The 19,899-nt window shown below is 46.6% G+C and overlaps 1 protein-coding gene across 1 annotated transcript; it reads right to left on the bottom strand.

Moving 5' to 3' along the window:
- Positions 1-2,852: 2,852 nt before the first annotated feature.
- On the bottom strand, positions 2,853-18,571 carry TMED10 (transmembrane p24 trafficking protein 10). The gene is made up of 5 exons (XM_071557810.1): positions 18,280-18,571; positions 14,219-14,339; positions 9,922-9,995; positions 5,521-5,647; positions 2,853-5,069 (listed from the first exon to the last, which is right to left on the bottom strand). The coding sequence occupies exons 1-5, from the start codon at positions 18,520-18,522 to the stop codon at positions 4,948-4,950; spliced, it is 687 nt and encodes a 228-aa protein (XP_071413911.1). The 5' UTR covers positions 18,523-18,571; the 3' UTR covers positions 2,853-4,947.
- Positions 18,572-19,899: the final 1,328 nt, after the last annotated feature.

Raw genomic sequence — 19,899 nt, 5'->3', positions numbered from 1 at the left:
CTGCCTCCTGCAAAATCAGTACTGAAGGATGAATTTGGGTAAGGGTAGGAAAACTGTCATTTAAACCAAATCATACCAAGCATCTACCTGACTTCAAAGATCTCATTCATGGCTTTCAGAGTCAAGGCAGTACATTGATTATATTACTAAGGCAAGGAAAGAGAAGGAAGAAGTGACAAGGCATCAACATGGTTAATTGTAATTAAGATAAGACTGTGAGAAGCCAGTTACATTTATACAGTCAATACCTTATGTCTGAGGGAAGATCATCCAAATGAAGCCTATTTGGGAGAAATAAAAGCCCAAGCAGCTGGCATGGGTGAGAAAATGCTAGAGGGTAAAACTCTGCAGCAGATCAGACCAGAGCTGCAATGGGAAACACAAGCATGCTCTCCCCTCACATGCTCATCTATGTGGCAGCTGCAGGAACAGCATCCACCAAACAGCAAAGGAAAAACAAGTTCGTATCATTACAATTCCAAGAAAACATTTTGATGCAGTTTATGCAAAGATTACATAATTCAACCATTTTAAAAACTCAGGGGAAAGGTACCTTGTGAGTACTGGCTATGGAAGGAAATTAAGTGACAGGAAACCACAGAAGTGAAACAAAGCAATGTGAGCGTGGTCCTGTCCTTGCCCTTTCTTGGGGTTACATGATCCCACAAGAAGTTATTTAACATGCATGTTTTATTGCAGAAAATTAAATACAAGAAGTCAGATGTGTCCTTCAGGATACAGCAGCTTTCTCCAAACACGAGCTAAACCAATGATCCTCGTAGCAAAGATGGCATGGACACCTAGAGATCACAGGTCCTCTGGCTGGCTGTGTGTCAGTGAGCTGGAAGTGCAGAAGCTGATGCACTGAGTTTAAGGTGATAAACCACAGGCACCTCTGGCAACAGAAGGAGCAGTTAGGAATCTGTTACTACCATTTTCCAGAAAGCTTAAGTCACTTCAGCTGCAGCTGAAACTGCAACTCCTAGCTCCTGCCAGTGAAATAGACTTCCAAGGCAAAGCAGAACAGGCTTCCTAGAAACACTGCTGGGCAAATACAAGTGTTTTAGTGCTGCAGCAAAAGCTTGGACTCACCTGTTTCAGGTTTACAAAAAGAGCCAAGAAAATGTAACAGGCAGTTTTTCTAAATCCTCCTTCCACCCTTAGCAGAGAAAGGTGACCCACCCATGGCCTGCCAGAGCAGTGATTTGAGGGAGGAACAACAGAAAAAACACAAGCCTGACAAATTTTTCAGGTGAAGAAGGGGCAGAAAAAAAACTATCAATGCTGAACTCTGCAGTCTTCGCCAGACCCAACTTTTGTTTTCCTGTGAAAGATTTACCCATTTCAGGTTTGTGGTCTCTCTTTCCCAACAAACCACCTTCAACATAAGGGAAGGCATTTGTTCACTAAAGGCATGGCCATCTCAGTCATCTGAAAGACAAGTACAGCAGAGGGACACAACTGAAGATATAAGAGAGACAGAAATACATTGCATGAACTGGCAGAGATAAAGAGGTCACGCTACTTTCTCAAACCTCTGCCACAGATCTCAGTGAAATGTATGGGCGGGAAACCCCTCATGATGTTGACAACCAGCTGCCAACCTAGTTTGAGTCAAATATCTCTGATGTGCCAGTTAGGAGACAACACAGATGTTTTACACTTGGGTTGCTTCTCACATACCTGAGCAGCTCGTAAAAAATGAACAAGTGAGTGTAAAATGCTTGTTCCCTCCTGCATCCACACAAACAGCAGCTGCAGCAGGCACTCTGTGCAGGGTGCAGCCTACGCCGGCAGAGCAGGAGGGGGAATACACGAAGATATAACTTACTTAGGAATGTTCACGTGCTGTGTTAAGTACTGTGATAATTAAATCGTTAGTCACATTGACAAGTGGGTGGAAGAGCCTGGAACGTCTGATGCAGTTTGCTACAGGCAATTATAGATTTACCAGTGATGCATCTGTCACACACGAAGATGGGCTCAGACCCAAGTATCTGCAACAGCTCAACTTCAGCCCATTTCCCAGAAGTGAAATGGAACGAAGACACCAGCTCTGCATCCACAGTGCTGTAAAACAGCCCAGACCCACTGCCAACCTACCACATGAGCACAGCTGTCTGATTTGATTTCACATATTCAAAATACTTATCTGGGAATCTGGAAAAGAACTTGCAGAGGCTAATCCTTATCTAGAGATCTGAGAATTTCCCCTCTTGAAATTCTCCCTGATAATACTAACTCGTTATGTAGCACTTATGTGCCCCTAGTCCTGTTATGTGGCATATCTCACTTGGCTACTGTGTGACTAAAGGCTTGCAGGGTCAGCAGAGGAGTTCTGACAGCAGTTCAGTAAATACCTAATCACTCTCTTCAGTATCTGTCACTCAAATAGAACCAACTCATCTATGCAACAACTTTAAATTTCCTTTAAAATACAAATTTGTAAAGTACTTTTATTTTTCTTAATGAACTAAAACTTATATGGGAACTGATGGTGAAAAACTAGCTCTTGGTACTGTAGAACACCAGCCCTGCTTCACCATCAGCCTTAAAATTCCTCCACATAAAGAAATATAATTAGGAACGAGGGGGATGGAGAAAGGCCAAAACTGCTAACTTGTATTAGGAGACCTCATTTGCTGTACTGGTCCTGCTCCACAGAGAAGCCTGTGTGTGCTTCCCAAGTCTGGAATTTTCAAATTCTTTAGGAATTAACTATGGCTAGAGCAACTCAAAGGCTTGTGGGGAGTCTGTGTGCTTGCTGTTTCCTGCAACAGCTCAACCTGCAAGAAACAGCATTCTGTAGGAACATGCACAAAGAGGACAAGATTCACAATAACAAGGTGAGGTGAGTTGTTTTTCCCCAAACAAACTTTATTTGAGAACGTTGACAAAAATCCCCCAACCCATCATTACAGGTAAATGCACACCAGTTGCCCACATCTGCTCCCCCGTGACCATACCAGTACAGTGAAGAGCCAAACATAACACTAGAACAATGAGAGTGTAACAGACACCTGGGGAACTTAAGGCCTCACCACCATTTTTAAGATATCTCTGTACTCAAATAAGGATGGGGAGATGATATGGGGAGCCACTTTCTTGTAATGTCTTTTCAAGTTATATAAAAACAAAAGCAAAAACTTAACAGATCTACAGGCTTCAAACTGTAGGACCTAAAACTACCTTCAAATTACTTCTGTAATTCAGTCCTGTGGCATCACTGCTGTTCTGCACTGTAACAGCTTTCAAAAACATACAAGGATAAAATGGATGCAAGGGCAGAGGAATGGACTTAGGTTCCTAATATGGCTTTATTAAAACCCAAACAAATCAAAGGCAATCTAAGCGCTTGCCAGTGGAACTAACAACTCCAGGAACTTGGCAATGGCAAAGGACTAATGTATTTAGATAACAGGAGGTCATCCTTACCTGCTTTTTCCCATTGCCTCACTCTGGACAACCATTTCCTTCCTAGCAATAGATCAGACTCAAGTCAGAAATTATAGAACTACAGCTTTTTGAAAATGCTAGACTGGGCCCAGAGCCAGGACAACCCCTTCCCTAGCCAGAAGTGTCTAGACACAGGACACCAGAATGCTGTGCTGCTGAACCACTTGCTTTGGAGGAATGCAGAGAAGGTGCAAGAATTTTAATCACTGCTTAAAAACTGCAGCAGGTCAAGTCCAGAAAGTTAACCTGCCTGTTTTTTCCCAGCCTGGTTTACTTAACATCATGCCACATGGATGGCTGAGAAACGGTGAGAAGCTACTGGCTCTTGCTGTCTAGTACCGTGTAGGAGAGTAACAGTTCTGTTTGAGGGCACAGTTCGGGCTCCTCCCAAATGGAGAATTAAGACTATTCCTAGCCTTTACTGCTTTTTTTAGTTCATCCACATTCTTTCAACTCCTTTGCTAACCTGCACAGCACCACTGTACCCTGAGACCTCAATGCAGGGCATGGGCCCTCATGCTTCATGTAAACATCAGCTCACCTTGCTTTGAGGTCTCAGAAAACAAGATTCAGCCAGCTGCCTGGACAGATCAGAAGTCTCCTGCTCAATGTAAGACCAAATTCCTAGCATGACCTGCTCCCATTTGCTCTGTGACTGTATCTGAGGCATCCTGTCTTGCATAAAAGGCTGTTCCTGACCAAGGCTTTCAAGAAAGATGCTGCATCATTTCAAAGTAAGAGAGGCAAATCCAAGACAAACATGGTGCAAGGGCAGAACCAAGGCTGGACATCTTATTTGAGCAAAGCAGGCTTCTTTCCAAGCTCAGACATGTTCCCAAGCCCTCCTTCCAAGGCTCCCCTTTCTCCAGGCTGCATAACCATATGCTCAATTGCCCTGACCTGTCCGAACAAAGACACCAGCTCCCACAGGGAGAAACAAAGAGGTCCATAACATGGACCAAACCTTGGACGACCCTCTATCCTCAGGCCCTGCTGGAATGATGAATCCTACTGCTTTGCACTCATCTCCATTTGCACGAGGCTAAGATCCCAGCTGGTCAGAACAGGGAATTCCATGCTCTGCCCCAGTGCTAGCTGTGTGGCACCTGAAGAGCACAGCAGGGTCAAGTGGCTCTGAGTAGCACTGCAGTCACAGACAGATGGGAGACATCATCAAGCCATGATTATAAAAGGAGAACAGACAGCGCAAAAAACTTGCTGCAGCTGTCATGGAAACATGTTTTTTTATTTAATCACTGTCCCAGGAATACCCAAACCCATCATGACCTCCCCCACCCTCCACATCCAACCGTATTTCACAAGTCCCTCATTGACTCCAATGTGTAGCCTCCCCTCCCCCTTTAGGGTCCAAGTTCCTCCAGAAAAGCTCCAGTCAGTGGGTATCATCTGTGAGATGGCTCCAGGGGGCCATGGCCAGGTCCCAGCGGTGTTCAGCTGGGTCTGAGAGGAGGGGGAGGAGGATTTGCTCCTTTACTCAATCAGCTTCTTGGCCTTGAAGAAGCGACGCAGGTAAAAAACCTGCCAGGTGGCCAGTCCAATGAGACAGCACATGGAGAAAATGCTGAAGTACAGAACCCGGGTGTTTGTTGATTCTGAAACAGACAACAAACTGTTGCACGGGAGTCTGACATCACAGGATGTGCCCCAAGATGGCAAAGCTCCCAGGATTTCTCCTCCCCCACGCAAAACTTCAAAGGTGAGACAGCATACAGCATGAAAGCAAGAGCACCCAAGAACCAGCAGTACTTGAGAACAAAAGCAGAGGGAACAATGAGAAAGAAAGTGAGAGGGAACAAGATGAAGCTGTAGCTAACGGGCAACACTAAATGGTACAGAGCAATTCATGTTAGGAATAGAGACAGAAAGATATGATTCCTAGAGTCAGAATGCACAAGACTCAGTGACTGCTTCAGGTTTCCCTTACAAGGAACAGGCAGAGACCACTAGAATTGCTTCATCTCCAAATGCTGTCCTAATAACACATTTAGCAGAAATTAGGTGTCTTAGAGCTCCAGCCCTCTGAAGAAGCACACAGTCTCTCACCATTTGTGTCCCTCATCTCCTCTTCTCGTTTCTTCATATAGGCAAAGTCGTTAACGATGGACTCTGAAAGATCTTCCAAGCGCCTCAATTCTACTTCCAGAGGTTTCAACTTCTCCACTTTAGCAATCTAGAAAACAGAAGAGTCAAATCACTGAGCCAAAACCAAAAGCTCCCACATGGGTTTTTACTGCCAGTTTGAACCACTCCTCCCCACACACTACAAATCTGGGGCATCCTTCCCCTCGGGAAATACCTCTACAAGCCAGAAACTACCTTTGCATAAAATACTATCACTTCTCCCACCTGCTCTCTGAAACATACTTTCCTTCTACGCCTCCTACACAACGGAGGAGCACAGCATGCACATAAGCACATTTCTTCCTTATTCGGCCTAATGTTATCTTGTTCACAGTTAGCTTCTGAGGAGTGGGTAGAACTTGCTACATGACTAAACCTCCAGTGAATGTAAGTCATGGACTGAAATACAAGTGACTAACTTACATATGCATACAATACTATTCCATAGGCACACAGGGTATTAGCACCGAGATTTGCCTTGCTAACTGTTGCCCTACGTCCCAGAAAGCCCGATTCCCAGTAGCGGCGGTCTGAGTGCCCCGCAGGAGCTCGGGGGTTTTACCCCTGGGGCAGCCCATGCTCTTGGCAGGGCCCCGCAGGCACCAAGCGCTGGGTCCGCCTCGCACCAGGAGGTGGCGCTGCGGGGCCGCGGCCGGGCCCGGCGGCGCTCGGAACAGCGTGCTCCGCTCCGCACAAGGGCGGGTCAGCCAGGACAGCGCCTCTGATCAGCCCTAACACACCGGCCAGCGAGACACGCGCCTGCTGTGCAGAAACAAAAATCCACACTGAAGTTCTATTAGAAAGCACAGCCCACTGCAGCAACTATTCAAGTTGAATGCGCAAACGTGCCCCTGCCCCAGCGCTGGCTGTAACCTGACACACACACACACACGTTATGTAAGATGTGTGACACAAGGACACTCACAGGAAGCTAACTCCCAATTCCTGCCACTGCTACAGCATAGGGTTTGGGTAACCCGGGTTCGTGCATAGAATTTTTCACTAGTAGCAACAAAAGACAAGCCCCTGCAATAAGGCCAAACAGTGACCCCAAGTAATGCAGCAAAGATGCTCTGCAGAAAACTACAGAAAACACACAACACCTGCAGCTTGCTACCAGTCTCACAGCCATCCAGGATTACTCAGACATAAATTGCAGGACGCCTTCCCTCAGTGATCCGTGCCGACAGGCAGGCAGCACAGTGCCCAGCATGCAAGCAGCCCCAAAACGCCGCTCCCAGAGGCCTGGGCATCAGAGCTCGTCTGAAGAGATGCTCATGACCAGGCATGTCCTAGCTGATCAGATATTCCACTGAGGGATCTCCACACGTCACACATATCCCGGGAAGCAGCAAGCCATCAACAATCATGTGAGGATGTTTATGCTGACGTGAGCTGTATATTATAACTCTGCCAGCACAGCAGTGTCAATTCAGTGCTCTTGTGAGGAGGGGTAGGAAGCAGCGGGTCAACCCACTCTTGCTTTCTAGCCAATAGGGTGTAATGACAAAACCTGTGACCTGGACACAAACCTGCCAGCAGAGCTTTTCTGAAAAACCAGCACCAGCATGTGTGTACCTATGGCCCAGACTGCTGACACAGACAGAGCAGCAGGTCTGTAACAGACACGAGGTCTTGGGCAGCTCTACTGACAAGCTGGCCTTGCACCAACCAGCTGTTATCTTCCTTGGCTCACTTCCGCATTCATAGAAGGCTACAAGGGTTCCACTTGAAAAACCCAAGGTTTGTCTGCTTTGTCCTGCATCCCTTCAACTGCTTTTAATAGGTGTAGCTACAAACATCCAGTATCTACTTTTAGTCCTGTGTGTACCCCAAGATACATATCTTGAATCACAGAATCAATTACATCAGAAAAGACCTCTGAGATCATGAAGTCCAACCTATGATGTAACACCACCATGTCAACCACGGCCCTAAGGACCATTTCCAGTCTTTCCTTAAACACCTCCAGGGACGGTGACTCCAGCACTTGCCTGGGCAATCCTGGAGCTAGTATGTGCAGCTGCTCCAAGGCATTTTGTAAAAAGCCCACCAAAGCATCTGTGATGGTGAAACACCATCATCCTAAAAGGAACACCTGGACTACACCAGAACTGAGACAACAACTCCAATGAACCTCCCATAAGTCATTCAAAGGTTTGTCAAAGTCTAATTCTCTTCCTAGTGTAGAAAGAGACACACTACAGCCAAGAATTGACAAGGAGTAGCTGATGTGGAAAAGAACCTAGATTGCCGAACAGTCTTTGTGCCCTGAGAAGTCTTTCCACTTTTTCCTACCTTCATTTCTAGGTATTGAATGGATACAGTTATTCCTCCCTAACGCAGAGAATTAAAGCATAACTCTGTAGTTAAGATTTTCTAAACCAGCTCACAATTTCAGCTGCTTTGCTCCAAGAACATCTGGATCTATGAAAGCTTATGAAGCTAGACTTGGACACTACCCCTACTCTCATGGCATATATCCATGCACAAGCAGGACAGTATCAGTGACCCCAGTTCAACTCCCTGAATCAAGTCTCCTTGCAGCAATCTGACAAGAAGAGCTGAGGGGTACAACAGGTCACTTGTACCAAAAAGCAGATGAACATCACAAGCAAAAGGCTCAAAAGGGCTGCAATTCCAGGAGAGAAACCTGAGCAAGTGTCCTTCCCTCTGAGGCCTTAGAGCAACCTGTCAAGCCAAAACTCACAAATGCTACAGCAACCTGGGAAGAGACAGTATGGAGAAAAAGAAAACACACTGCAAAGCTGTGTGGTTAAACATCTATAGCAGCTGTACAAACAATAAATCAGTCTAAGTCCTTCACAGACATGCTGCTCAACAAGGCTCAACACCGTCTGTCACTGAGTAGTCCTCACAAGTCAAGGATGCTTCCCAGGACTGCCAAGATCTGCATTTGGTATCAGGTGGGACTGCAAGTCTTAATTCTTCTTTTCATGTTATTTGTCCATGAACTTTTCCATCAATCTAACTACACTGATGACCATAATGGATACATACTTTTATTCCAAGATAGTTTTATCAGTACAACCAGTGAGTACTTAGATACACAGACATAAGAAAACCTTTCTGCATAGGGTTCTTCTAGGTAACACCACAGTAATTAACTCTAGACTATGGGGTGGTATTTAAAGGGATTCTGTAAACATAGCCAACATAATCCTCCCAGTTACCTTCTCAGGGACTCATCTCAGCTGCAATCCTTCAGCAGCTAGTTGACAGCTGACCCAATGACTGCTCTCTTCCCTAAACACAAGCACTTTTTTACACTTGATGTAGGATGTGCTCCAGACTGACTTAAGCAATGATTGCTCTGCTCTTCCCTGACCTCAAGCACTTTCTCACTCTCCACAAGGGATGTGCTCAACTGTCTTAAGCCACACAGGACCAGACAGCCCAAAGTTCAAAAGGATATAAAAATGTCCGCAGGACTATCTCAGAAATTTGTTTGTTTTCCATGCACAGCTTCCTCTGCTACACTCTCCTCCCTAAGACATCTCCCATGCTCTTGTGCACAATGGACACAGCAATCACTTGCAGGAATTTTTCTCCACCAAAAATTCTCATTGTCTCAGGCACAGGCTCTGTACTGGGGGCTGACTGATCCCAAATTCTAGTAAACCAAAAGCATGGTAGCTGCCATTAAAATTCAGCATCCAAACCATCCAGGACTGTCTCAGCCACAAAGCAACTGCTGTTTTACACAGCTGGCTCTTCAGTCTAAGAAACTCATGTCCTACTAAGATGGAAACGTTTAGGCTTTATGCCTATTTGCAATATCACGCCTTCAAACCAAATACCCATTACACTGCAGCTGCTACTCTGCCAAACACCTTTACACTGATACACTGCCAGTTCTTAGAAACACACAGGCGCCATTTCAGGCCTGCTGAGACAGTACATCTTATAGTTAGGAAGGTAAGAACAGCAACGTCACAACTTGACCTTTAAGAGGATATGATGTTAACCTAAAATGCCCTCTGGTGCTGGGGCTGGAGAAACTTCACCTCTCAGTCTTTTTCTGGCCTCTAATGTCTATGGCCAGAAGCTGGGTCATGCTGTCCTAGCAGAGAAATTCACACATTAGGCTCCAGTTCCCAGAGTACAGAATTAATTCTAGTTGATGTTTGTCTTTTTTTTTTTCTCCTGTAACACACAAAGCTTCACTGCAATTGTAGGCTGCAGACAGGCTTTCATCACCACTGGGAAAACAGCTTCCCATCATGAGCCCCAGATCTACAAATGGCATCACGTGAGTTCTGGGAAAGGGGAGCCTGCAGTGCAGGCAGCCAGGGGACATACCTCCTCGTAGTTCTTTGCTTCAACGCCATGCTTCATATCCAGAGTCACGAGCTGGTCCGGCATCCTCCCTGTTCCTGGAAGCATAATGAAAGGATTCCTTGTGCGAAACATTCAGCCTGCCAGGAAATCACCAGCTCTTCCCACCACTGAGGAAGAACTCACAACTCCCTCCCTCCATGTCTGCAGCTAACTGTGGAGGCAGCACAGTCCAGCCTAAAAATACAGACTTCACAATAAATCCTGGCTGAAGAAAAGCCTACCAAAGATAATGAGAACGAGCTGTAACTTAAAAGCACTGAGTGTGTATAGGATGTAAATCACTGTAAAAACTGCAGAGGATTAGAACATGAACACCAGCTGCTATGGGACAGCCTAGCGCAAGACAAGTCACTGGAGGGACAAATATTCAACTGGCAAGCTCATGTTCCTCCTCACAGGAAGTGAACCAGCAACTTATCAAGGTTACTGAGGTTGTAAGTGACTTTACATTAAAAAGAGCAGAAAATAAACTGGTCCAACTGAGGAACAGCACGTACAGGGACTACTGACCCTCACATGCTGGAGTATGTGCAGAAACCAAGGAAATCCCTTTATCAACCATCTCAGACACCTGAGACGCACACTGCTAATGCAAACCCCGAGACAGCAAGAGGCTGCTGAACTGGGAAAGCACTGCCAGCTGGAGCAGCCCAAACAGCACATAAGGCTGCAGTCAACAGCACAGTAGGTATCTTTCAAGGCTGTAGCCCCCAGGCTAGGGACACCTGTGGCTTATAGCTTCTCTTAACTGCTCCAAAGTGTCATATCTGAAAACATTCACAGGAGCAAAAATACATATGTAGGACAGGCATATCAGATATGCTAAAAATGCAGCATGTGAACTGATCTGAGCATCATACTTCACTACATCACCCACCAAGAAAATGTCAGTAGGCAACGCATTCCCAAATCCCAGCATACTGGGGTATATCGTTGTCCTCAGCTGGCTTCCAGCAAAATACATCTGAATTTACTCAAACTATGAATTTCAGAGTCTCTATCCAGGAGCACATCCAGTACTCACACTTTGTCTCAGAAGGCTGCCAAGTGGACACTCCCTAAGTCCACAAACAAATTCAATGTACAGGAAAAAGTCAAGCTGCTCTTCTGCAGGTTTACTGAGCCCAAGTCACTAGGCAGCTCCTTTCGTACTCATCAGATACTCAGTAACTCCCTGCTTTCTTGCAGCCAGGGCTCACCCAAGCAGGCTGAATCAGCAGCAAGGAGAAAAACAGTCAAGATTCAGAGATCTTGAACTAAACTGATACCTACATTCCCCAGGTCTTCAAAAGGTCATCCCACAAGAGCACAGAACTTTTTCCTGGGAGATGAGAGGAGCTCTTACTTTGCAAAATCAGTGGACAAACAGGATAGTTGAACTGAATATCAAAAAAATTTCCCACAGGAATTCCAGAATAAAGGAGCCCTGACACTCTTTACAAAGTTTAGGAAAAGAAGAGTTACAGAAGGAGCAAAGAGTTACAGATTAACACAAAGCAAGAGCCCCTAAAGGGGAGAATGCAGTGAGGCCCAAGTGTTCATCTCAGAGATTAGTATACAGTAGGAGAGTAAATGTGGCTAGGAACAGAACACTGGTCAGAAAGGTAGGACCATTCCACTCAAAGAGGGTAAAATGCCCATCATGCACTCATAGCTCCAAGAAGCACCCTCAGAGCTCCTCCACTCTGCTGAGGTGGACCTTAATAGGCTCTCCTCACTTCCTCTTCCTCATTTCTGTGGTTAGAGATTGAGAAATCCCAATGGCTTAGACCCTTCAGGTCCCAACGGCTCTGAGTTTCCTCTACCAACAGTTTTTCTCTTCCAGTACTCCACCAACATCCTCCCTGGCTGCTGCCCTACAAGTTGTGACCACTTACTTGGTGAGTGTGAAAAAACCCTAACCTTTAAAGAGAAACATGGGGATTAAACAGCACTTGGTCTGTTTTCCCATTCCCATGCTGACCTTATAGAGGAAACAAAGCACTTCCTTGTGACCTGGTTACTTCTTTCAAAGTACCTTAACCAAGCCCTGCGGATGATCAAGCCTCAACAGTGCCATCTCCCTTACTTTAACACTTTTTTGATTTCCAGCAGACACAAGAAATCTGGAGATACTGCCCATGCTGTATCTTTAGCAAGGAATGTGGCACATTTGGGTCCAGAAAGAAACTGGCAACTTGAAGGCCCTTAAATAGAAAGCTTTCGGAAGAGGATACAGCTGGGCAATTGAAAGGCTTGATGTTGTGAGAGACCCCAGCATAGCTGGACTCTGAGCCAAGTCAGTGTGGGATAAGATAAAAAGTGAAAGTCCTTTAATATCAGGCCGAGGGCCCACAGGACTACATATAGACGTGCACTCCGAACACTGATTTCTATGTTTTTATAATATTGTCCACCCAATCCGCAGTTTGCACATCTCTCGGTTCAGCCCCACCCCGCCTCTGGTCACACCTCCTCTGGATTTGAGTTAGGGGTCAGTGGGACCCTCTCTTTATCATTCTCTTCTTCCTCAGCACACAAAGGGCCCTTGGAGCTTTTTCAGTGTTCTTAGACCCAAGGCTGTTGGCTCATGTTTATGTCTCATTCTGCAGGCTTTTCTGATATTCTTCAGCTTTCTACCCTGAAAACAACACTAAACAACTAAAAGAATTTGAGCTACTGATATCTGACAGAGGTTGACATGTATAAACATTGAACTCAAGCTGTTAGAAATATTATCACACTAAATCTACATTTTACTACAGTTACAAGTACTTCTAACATTTAAAAAAATGGAAAAATGAAAAAATCAAAAACCTCTTTGGTATCAGGCTCCAGATTTTGGCACGTCAGTGCCGTACAGATCATCAGGGTAGAAGCTGCATTTAGAAATATTTTATCCTTGTCAGTATGGAAAGCAGCTTTAAAACAAACTTGCAACTAGGGAGCCAGGGAACAAATATTTGCTACAATCAAGAGTTGTAAGGGGCTCGGGCTCGCCAAGAAACTGCTGCTCCTAAGCACCAAACTAAGAGTCTAGACACAACTGAAGAAAGAAGCCTTTCCCACTTATGAAAGGATCTGCAGCACTGTCTGGAGACTTCTCAAATACTCAGGTGTTGGAAAGTAAACAACATGAGTGACTCCCAGATGACTCACTACTGCCTGCATGCCTCAATGTGTTGAGGAACACTGAAAATCCTGCTTTTGGAGTATAATAAAAGCATAATCCTGAACATTTGAGTTCACTATCTTAGCTGTAAAATACTACAAAGAGGTGTTACAAGCCAAATCCCTCCCAATCCCAGTAAAGCATACAGCCTTTTCTTTCTGGAAAGTTCTCTTCAACTTGCAAAGTATTTGCATCTTATACATGGAGCAGAATAGCAAAACAGTGTCTGCCTTTCAACAGATACAAGGTGTGCTGTTGGTGACTGCTCTGTGAAATGCTCTGGGATCTTTCAGGAAATACCTAAGAATAACAGGGTCTGGGGAGCAGAACTCTGACAGTGACCACGAACCATGAAAAGATGTAGCCCCTATGACCTTGCATGCACTCAGACCACTGCAGATGAGATGAGAGCCCATGTGTTGGCCAATTTCAATGCGTTTGTCCTGAAGTTGAGCACAGCCACTCAAAGCAGCACATGCGTCACACTCACAGGGAACAATCCTGGGCACTTGTTAGGCAACCACCCTTGCAGCACAGATGCAAGGCTGACGCTCTGCTCATTTCCCCTTCTCTTTACTGACCACTTGTGGGTGCAAATCAAGGCATCATTCCCTATACACACACAGCCAAACCCCAGAAAATGGTTGTCAACCTATTACAGGATAGCTGCCAAGCACACACTGTGGAGAGATCACATTCTACCAAATGGGACAAGTTGGCCAGCTGGAGTGAAAGACGTCCTGGAGATTGTGGCACCCTCTTCTATCCTGCCTCGACTGCAAGGTGGGGAGAAGCATGTAACTGGCAAAAGAAGTGTGGTTTGCTCCCTGGTACTGCCACTTACTGCAACTGTGGTGACTTCTGCGGGAGGAACACCCCATTCCCCTTTCAGAGGAAACCCAAGCGCTCTACATGACCACAGAGAACTACTTAACTTCAAATGCAACACCAATAGCAGATACTCTGCAGCGAGACTGCTCACAACCTCCTGAAAATGAGTCAGTGTTCTGTGGACCATGCTCAGGATCACTTCACCTGTATCCCTAATCCACATTAGCTACATGAACTTGATCAGAAGCTACAGGCAGCAACAGATCTTTCACTTACCCACAGGAAGCTTGCTCTCAAAGCAGGCCTCAAACATATCATAGTCTTCAGTGGTGAAGGCAAACTTGCCCTTCGTGGCATCCTCTTTGGCATACAGGATGTGCCCAGCTGAGTCAGTTATCTGTAGGAGAGACAATGAAGGTAAGAAGCACAGTACTTGGCTGCCATGGGCTCATGCTGCCTATGCAGGAAGAGGAATCCTAGACACCCCTTTGGATCTGCTGCTTTCTCCTTTTCAACAGTTTCCCTCCTTCTTTGTGACTACATCAATTCCTCCCCTTCCAATCCCCACTCCAGGAGCAGTCAGAGTAACTCTAGAGTAATTATTGACTCTTAGATTAAAAACCAAAACAAAACAAAACCACCACCAAAAAGCAATCAACAAACCAACAAAAAAACCCAAACCAACCCAAAATGAAAACCACACTAATTCTTCTTCCTCCTATACAGCCTACATGTAGGAACTCTAGCCGAACCAGTTATTCATTGCCTTCATTTTGCAAGCAAAATCCATGAATTCCCATAGCAACAGAGATATGGAGAAGCCTTATGGGACAAAGATGGCTCATTCCCCAGGAGATGGAATGGAAAAGGGCACATCTACTCCTCTAGAAATGAATCATGAGTGTGGCCCTGAGGTAGACACGGTTTGGGTGCCAAGATACATAGAAGTGGCCACTTCAGAGGACAATTCAGACTACACAGACAGAATAATGACTGCTTTGTGCTAAGCCTGTAAAACTACTAAGAATAGGCAAAAACTGTGGAAGGTCTACAAAAATGCTCCAACAAAGAGTATAAAAAACAAACACACACTTCATGACACAAACTTGAGAATAACTGTGCTCAATTAAAGGCTCCATCCAGTTGAAACACTCTGACCTTGGAGAGGGGTGAAAAAACCTGTAGGTGTTACAACACTGCATGAAAATCAACAGTGTGTATTCCACTGGAATGCCTCCCAGTTTCCCTCAACTTTATCCTTCAATAAGTATGTTTGAAAAGGCACAGGTGCAAAAGTTATGAGGGGTCTTTGAAAGTCTTAGGGATGAAGAGACTAAAAAACTTGGGAATAATTTTAAGGGTATATAAAACAAAAGTACACAAAATAATTTGTGGTATGGAAAAGACAAGTATGACATTCTTACTTTGTTCTATCTTACGTTGTTTCCCAGTACAAAGATCATGCTACATAGCCAGAATTATTCTAAGGAAACACCTTTTTATTCTTATTAGAACAACTAATTAATTCTCTGTTACCGCATACCCCTGATGCTGGCAGTCTGCTGGAGTTAAAACAAGTGTGGACGTACTCATGGATAATGGGAGTTGCTGCATTAGGCAGGAAAAACAAGAAAGTATATAAATTCCCACGCTTTGTGGTATAAACTATAGCCGGCAAGACTTTAGGAACAAGCTTCCTATACATACAGATTATCCCACAATTGCCCGTTAATGGATTTGTTATAGCTGCTCCTGCACCATATGTTGTCTGCATCAGAGAACAAGGAACAGTCTCCTCCCGCGCTGCAGCTCCTGCTCAGAGCTCTACCTGTTTTCAAGAAGCAAGCAGATGAAAGCATGTCTGTGCAGTCAGGCACAGGAAGCTGTGCTGCCATTCCACTGCCACAAGCCACCAGAAAACAGCCACTTCCTTTCTGGAAGCCACCAGACTACTGGGAGGCACTGGGCCCTGCTGGAGTACAGGACTGCCCATGTCTGACCATGCAGTCACCACGTAAAAACCTGTGTTTTGGCCACCATATGGCACACGCTCTTTAGTGGAGGGGTCCCAGTTAACCGAGATGCCTCATCAGCATGACACCATGCACTCTGCACACTGTGTTCTATATCCCGAAAAGCGCTCAGAAAAACACAGTTCTCAGATGTCCCTACTATTCTGAGCACTATTCCGTTAGGGCTTTGTAGACACCAGAGCCAATCTTTATCTAGACAATATCATACAGCTTGATCTATTTTTGTCCTTCACAGCTCATGAAAAGGATTCTGGACAGTACAAGCTCTCATCAGAACCGAATAGCATTACTCAAATCAGCCAAATACACTGCCCATTCAGCCGGCCGTGCGCGGGCGGGAGAAGCTGCTAATAGCCCAGTCAGAACGCTGCTGGGGGAGTCGACCTGAAAGGAATTTTTCATGCTATTCTAACGCTATTTACGGTAACGCAATCCCCGACAGACAGGGCATTGTTCGCCCTTGACAAACAGCCTGATGGTTCCTCTAAGCGCCGGCCTCACAATGGGTCAGGAGCACATGGCAGGGCCCTCAGCAGCCAGCTGGCAGAGCCCGCAGATGCCACTGTTAGCGCTGGGGTATCACACAAAACTCAGCTCGCTGGCTGGAATCCAGGTGAGCCCGGACAGGATTAACTAGCAGCCTCCTGCGTTCGGTGGCCCAGCCCCGGAGGCCAAAGCAGACCATCCAGTGCAGAAGCAGAGAGACTACCTGCAGACATGACGCCCTGAACTAACCTTTCCCACACAGATCAAAGAGAAAGCAGGCACTTTCAGCACTCATAACAGGCCAGCATACTGGGAGACCACAGCATACCTGAACAGTAAGAAGCAAAGCAAGAACTACATAAATTATTATTTCTCCTTTGTAGCTTTTCAAACTAATACAGGACTTTTTTATTTTATACTATTTTACACTTAGAACAAAATAGAACTTCCATGAGCAGTAATACCTGGATACAAGCTTCATCAGCAAAGACAGACTAAGATCCAAATGCTGCATTCATTGCTTCACCACCACCTTCCTGGACAAGGCCTCTGTCATAAAAGTGACTTCTGGAAGAGACTTTGGAGTCAGCTGACCTAAGAGTGGGCAACCTGAGAAGGAGTAGGCTTGGTCAGAGACCAAGTGGTAAGAGACAGATGGGAATACAGCACTCCATCTGAAATACACGTCTTATCTGGCAAATACTCCAGCAACATTTTAAAGCATTAACGCTGCTTGGCTCTGCTCATGAACAGACAAGTTTTCTCTTACAAATGATGGAAGAACAGCAGAAAAACAATTCTTAAAAAGTAAGACTCCAGAAACAGCCTTCTCTAGCCATAACCAAGCACAACTGCCAATAACCAAAGGCCTTCAGGCATCAGTAGGCAGATGCTGGAAAGGCAACTTGGTTTCAGGAGACCTAAAATACTTACTACACTGAGTTCAAAGACTCCTGAGCAGACCATTTTGTCTCTGTTTGCACGCTTACTTTTGAAACCTTTGGGAATGTAGACAGGAATAAAAAGGGGTCAGAAAGCTGTTATGAACTAACTGCATAGCAACAAACCTTCCTCAGCTAGGTGAAATTTTGCAGAAAGCCTAGGGAAGGCAGATTGTGGGTAGAACTGAAGTGAAGTTGTACAAATTTTGAAAACTGCTTGTCATGTAGGTGTATTAGTCACGTATATTCTGCTGACCCTGTACTCCCCAAAGATCCTTCGGGATCATTTTCTTCCCCGCAGCAAACACCCGCCTTCTTAAAATCCACGCGAGCCTCGACAGAGCAAGCCGGGAAAAGGCATTTTGCGTACCAAAATGTGGCTTCTCAGCCCCCATCCCACAGTACCAGGATCCCATTGTGCCAGGCCCTACGAGGGGAGGGAGCTCTTGGAAAGCCACGTCACCACAACTCTCTCCTGCTCACACGGTGTCAGCCAGCCTGGGCACGGCTTTATTGCAGCGGCCCGTCCCGCCAGCCGCGGAGTGACCCGTATCGTGTGCGCATACAGGGCATCTGTCCGGGTGGGACGCTGCGACGAGGTTTTTGGGGAGAGAACCGTCGTATTTGGCTCAGGCCAAAGTCCTGCCCTGGTCCCTCGCTGCGCAGCACCTGGAGCTGCCGGGCGGGGCTGGCGGCCCCTCGCTCCGGGCGAGCCCCGCGGGGCGGCGCGGCCGGGCCGTGAGCCCGCGCGTGGCCGGTGTCACGCGTGGGGAGCGTCACTCCGTCCTTCCCCGCCCCGCACGGCGGCGAGGCGAGGGAGGCGGGGCCGCGCCGCCCGCCACGGCCACCCCCGCCCCCCGGCCGGCCGCGGCCGCACCTTGAGGTTGGCGGAGGGTCCGGTGGAGGAGCCCGGCGGAGCGCCGATCTCGTACTCGCCCGTGACCAGCGTGTCGCGGTGGATCTCCTCCCGCAGGCACTTCCGCGCCTTGCCCGGCAGCTGGAAGGAGATAGGCCGCACCGGGCCCACCAGCAAGAGCAGCAGGAGCAGCGGCAGGAGCGGGGCCTGCCCGAGGCGGGGGCGGCCGGGCAGGGGCAGCGGCAGCGGCAACGGCAGCGGCATGGCGGCGGCTCTGGGTGCGGCGGGCGGGGCTCCCTCCGCAGCACGTGACCGGCGCGTCAGCGCGGGGCGGGGGCGGGGCCGGAACCGGGAGGGGCGGGGCCCGGGGATCCCGAGACAGGAACCGGGGAATGCGGGGCTGGAACCGAGGGATACAGGGACAGGAACCGGGGGATGCGGGGCTGGGGCCGCCACGCGAGTCCACATGAACGGGGGCTCGATGCCCTCCTGACTGACCTCCTCCGGGTGCGGTACTGGCCGTAAGGTACTGAACCGTGTCCCTTCGAGTGGGCTATTTAATTATGAAATAATATTAATGAATTAATTGGAAAATTAGAACAAGGTCAAACTCTGCTCTGAGGCAGAGGAGCACACTGAGGATAGACAAGCAGTCTGAGTTTCCTCAAGGCTGTCCTAAGGTGAAGTCCGTTGCTAGGAGAGGCACTTAGTGTTTATTTTATGAGGTTTTTAATTTCTGAGTAATTTCCGTCTTGACTTCTCTAGCCAAGAAAATTTAGTTCTATCAGATGTTCCACTTCTTTGCATCAGCACCTTGCAAATACTGTTCAATAGCAGAAATACCCAAGTGTTTCTGACAGCAAATAAAATTATGATTATTTTTGAAGATACTCAGAGCATTATTTTTTCTCTACTTTTTGGTTTTTTCCTCTTGGTATATTTTACTCTCCAGGAACGTAGCATTTAGTAACCCACTGACCAGCTTTGGGCAGCTGCTTCCCCTGCCACCATCGGCTCCTTTCCATTCTCAGCATCCCGTCCTGGGAGCGGAACTGCCAGGGAGAACAGGCACAAGGGGAAGCAGCGACTGGCTCTGTGGTGTAACAGCCTTCAGACAGGCGGACAGGGAGGAGGAAAATTGCACAGGTGTGTGGTTACGATCACCACAGTTGCAGTCAGCTCCTGGCATCAGCTGTAAATATAAGGAAAAGCAGGAAGAAAGAAACGGATAGTAACATTGCTAGAAAGCAAAAGAGCTTTTTTATTTCTATGAGTTTGAGTAAAAAAAAGGCACCATTGTTCAACTTTTATTCCTTAAACATTACCAATTGTGTTGTCTCTCTGGGCAAAACATGTCTTTAATGACAAGAAGTAACTAGGAATTGGTACAGGCCTCAATCTTAAGAGGCTTAAAGGAGCAAACAATGTCTGTATCTGTATCTGCAGAGCATTTTAAAGAACAGTTCTGTGCTTTCACATCCTCCTACTGAGACAATACAGTAAAGCCCTCTGTATGCAGGAAAAGGCACTAAGCCCAACTATACAGTGATGGCATGACCTCACTTGGAAGGAAATAAAAAGAACCCTCATAACCCCCCCCCCAGAACCTCACAACACTAAACCTTTGCCCTTTAGTGAGAA

This window comes from Pithys albifrons, chromosome 6 (assembly GCF_047495875.1).
Source record: "Pithys albifrons albifrons isolate INPA30051 chromosome 6, PitAlb_v1, whole genome shotgun sequence".
NCBI lineage: Eukaryota > Metazoa > Chordata > Aves > Passeriformes > Thamnophilidae > Pithys > Pithys albifrons.
Note: the sequence above shows the minus strand (reverse complement) of the source record. Positions and strands in the feature narration are given on the sequence as shown.

Excerpts from the sequence above, each read along its gene's own strand:
- TMED10 (XM_071557810.1), bottom strand. The coding sequence starts at position 18,522 with ATGCCGCTGCCGTTGCCGCTGCCGCTGCCCCTGCCCGGCCGCCCCCGC. Across the intron at positions 5,648-9,921 it reads AAGCAAAGAACTACGAGGAG|ATTGCTAAAGTGGAGAAGTT; the intron begins GTATGTCCCCTG and ends TCTGTTTTCTAG. Across the intron at positions 5,070-5,520 it reads GGAGATGAGGGACACAAATG|AATCAACAAACACCCGGGTT; the intron begins GTGAGAGACTGT and ends TGTCTGTTTCAG.